Consider the following 3285-nt stretch of genomic DNA (forward strand, 5'->3'; position numbering starts at 1 on the left):
CAGAGATGATAAATGAATCCTCACACTGTAACACACCGGTCATCTGTGTGTGTGTGTGTGTGTGTGTGTGTGTGTGTGTGTGTGTGTGTGTGTGTGTGTGTGTGTGTGTGTGTGTGTGTGTGTGTGTGTGTGTGTGTGTGTGTGACATTGAGACACTTTGCTTGTCTCTCTGTAGAACTTGTGCATCTCTTTGGTTGAATTCTGTCTCTTTTAGCCATGTTTCTCATCATTGTTTATGTATTTTCTTACTTTTCTTACACTTGTTGGTTGTTTTCTGTCCGTGTCTGACTCCCCAACATGTTAACAACACCTTTCATAAAAGATTATTTGCCAAGTGGGTCCATTGAGTAATCTGTCCTTGATCCTCATCAATCTGGATCTGTGCATCTCAGGATCACATTTCAGCCTCAACATCAGTCAGGTGAGACGTGGAACCAACTGTAAACTATAAGGTTCATTGTGTCCGTCTCGCTCTCAGGGGACATCCGAAACGACCTGTACCTGACCCTGGAGCGAGGCGACTTCGAGAGAGGAGGGAAGAGCGTTCAGAAAAACATTGAAGTCACCGTCTACGTGTTGTACGCCGACGGAGAGATCCTCAAGGTAAAGAGCTGCTATAAAAGAAACAACACAAACCTTCAATCTGCTTCTGTCCCTCCTTCCTCTGCACTCTTTGAACCTAATGCGTATCACCTAGTGTGGGAAAGCTGTATCAGTCATTTCAATACTATAAGATGAATGCTTCCAAATTCATGACTGTGTCTTTAATTGCCATATTTGATGTCGTAGAACAAAACATGAAAAACCCTTAAAATTACATTTCAGTTATCAAACCAAAATTCTGACTACGGTAATTTCCAGGTTGTATTCACACTTCCTGTATCACTCACGACCTCCCACTAAACTGTGTTAAAGTGTTAAAGTCACTAACATACATGCATGGAAAAAGGATTTATGTTTACCCTCATTTTGCCACTGATATATTACATGTAAACTTCAGATATGGTTCCAGATATTTAACCAAAAACACACTCAGAAAACATTTAAATAAAGCTCATTGACTTCCAGACGAGGGGACAGGAAGTGCTTCCATTCTGACTCATTTCCAGGTTCTATTCCCACTTCCTGCACCACTCTACGACCTCCCACTAAACGGTGCAAAGTGTTAGAGTGACTGACATACAGGCCTGGAACAAGGATTTAAAGGTGGATTTGCGGGTAGATTAGAAACTACATCAGTTTCCGTGTTGCTGTGATGCTGTCCATGTCCCTGAAAAACACACTCAGAAAACATTTAAATAAAGCTCCTTCACTTCCAGACGAGGGGACAGGAAGTGCTTCCATTCTGACTCATTTCCACGTTTTACTCCCGCTTCCTCCAGTCTACGACCTCCCATGTTAAAGTCACAAACTAAAGTGTGGTTTACATGCATGTTAACCCTCCCCCCCCTGCAGGAGTGCATCAGCCTGGGGTCCGGGGAGCCCCCCCTCCCAGAGCACCGCTCCTTCGTCCTCTATCACAACAACAGCCCTCGATGGAGCGAAGTCATCAAGCTGCCGATCCCCGTGGACCGCTTCAGAGGGTCGCACCTCCGCTTCGAGTTCAGACACTGCTCCAGTGAGTACACCTCAAGACTTACTGTTTCAAATGTATTAAATATGAGCATATACAGTTAGGGTGGAAGGCCATGGAGCTTTCCTCCCTAACCTTCTGTTATCCAATCACATGGATTCATGACATGCTTTCTAATAGTTGTCACCTATTTGTAATGCAATGATTAGAAAAGTGAAGAAGAGTAACAGCAGGAAAGGGATCTATTCATTTGGTTGACGTCAGTTTGAATAAGTGGACAGTGTGCACAGAGTTCAATCAAAGCCAGGAGGAAATGTGTCTCACTCTAATCTTCTGTCTTCTTCTTGTTCCTCTCTGTTTCCTCTTCACAGCGAAAGACAAAGGGGAGAAGAAGCTGTTTGGCTTCTCCTTCACTCCTCTGATGAGAGAGGATGGAACCACGCTGTCAGACGAGAGCCACGAACTCTACGTTTACAAGGTCAGCCTTCAGTCTGAGAACTCCACCTATGTTTCCAATACGTCTTTATTTCTGACTTTCCCCTCAAAATTCAGACTTTATTTTGAATTCTAAGAAATCTGACTTTTTCACAAAATCAACTTATTTCTAAACATCTCAGAATTCAAAAATGTTCTGAGATTTCTCAAAATTCAAACTTTTTCGAAATATTCTGATTGCTTTCTCCAAATCCTGAATTTTTCTGAGATTTCTCAAAATTCTGACTTTATTGTGAAATTCTCACATGCCTTTATTTTGAAAATTATTTTCGGAGAAATTCAAAAAATCTTAACCTTTTATTTTTTCTTAAAATCTCAGGATTCCGATTCTCAGCATTCTGACATTTTCTCTTAAAATGCTGCATGTTCAGATTTTTGAAATTGTTCTGAAAATCTCAATTATTTTACTTTTCTTTTTTACTTTTTCGGAAAATCTGAAAATTGTTCACAAAATCCTGACATTTTTCTGACTTTCTAATAATCCGGTTTTTCGATTTTTCTCAAAATTCTGACTTTATTTTGAAACTCTCAAAATCCTGTCTTGCCCCCAGTGTGATGAGAACACGCTCTTCAGTAACCACGCCCTGTACCTCGGGCTGCCCTGCTGCAAAGAGGACTTCAACAGCTGCTCCAGCCTGCCCTCCAGCCTGGTGTTCCAGCGCAGCGCCAAGGAGAACTTCTGGATCCAAACCCAGCTGTCCTCCACCAAACTCACTCAGAACGGTAACTTCTTCCTTCAAAATATAAAACTCTAACAAGCCAAGGAGAACTTCTGGATCCAAACCCAGCTGTCCTCCACCAAATATATATAATATATATAACATGCCTGGAGATGTACATACAAATCACACCCGCCTCAGTTTACAGTCCACTCAAATCTAAACGTCATGCTCACACACACACACACACACACACATTACGCCTTTCCTTCTAAGTCTTTGTATCACATTTTAATTTAGTGTATTGATCATTCCTCTCTGGCTGCAGTGGATCTTCTGGCGCTGCTGAAGTGGAAAGCTCATCCGGACCGAGTGATGGACATCCTGGGCCGACTGCGGCACGTCAGCGGAGAGGAGATCGTCAAGGTGAGATCAGGAGATCCCGCTTTGGGGAAATCGTTTTTTATTTTCTCTACCTGAAGTTGGGTATTATTTACCTCTCACTGCCTTGCTGTGGTTTAGAGGTGTTAGTTTGTCATGAGGCAGCTCAGGAGCCGG

The 3285-nt window shown here is 42.5% G+C and overlaps 1 protein-coding gene across 1 annotated transcript; it reads left to right on the forward strand.

Annotated features, from left to right (window-relative positions):
* Window positions 1-478: 478 nt before the first annotated feature.
* On the forward strand, window positions 479-3153 carry LOC104953956 (dedicator of cytokinesis protein 3-like; the record flags this gene model as incomplete). Its single annotated transcript, XM_010780999.1, has 5 exons — window positions 479-603; window positions 1456-1618; window positions 1945-2051; window positions 2620-2791; window positions 3056-3153. Coding segments are annotated over 5 exons (665 nt in total), but the record flags the coding sequence as incomplete, so codon positions are not given.
* Between the last annotated feature and the right edge of the window lie 132 nt (window positions 3154-3285).

Source organism: Notothenia coriiceps, unplaced genomic scaffold (assembly GCF_000735185.1).
Source record: "Notothenia coriiceps isolate Sejong01 unplaced genomic scaffold, NC01 NC01_scaffold00022394, whole genome shotgun sequence".
Classification (NCBI taxonomy): domain Eukaryota; kingdom Metazoa; phylum Chordata; class Actinopteri; order Perciformes; family Nototheniidae; genus Notothenia; species Notothenia coriiceps.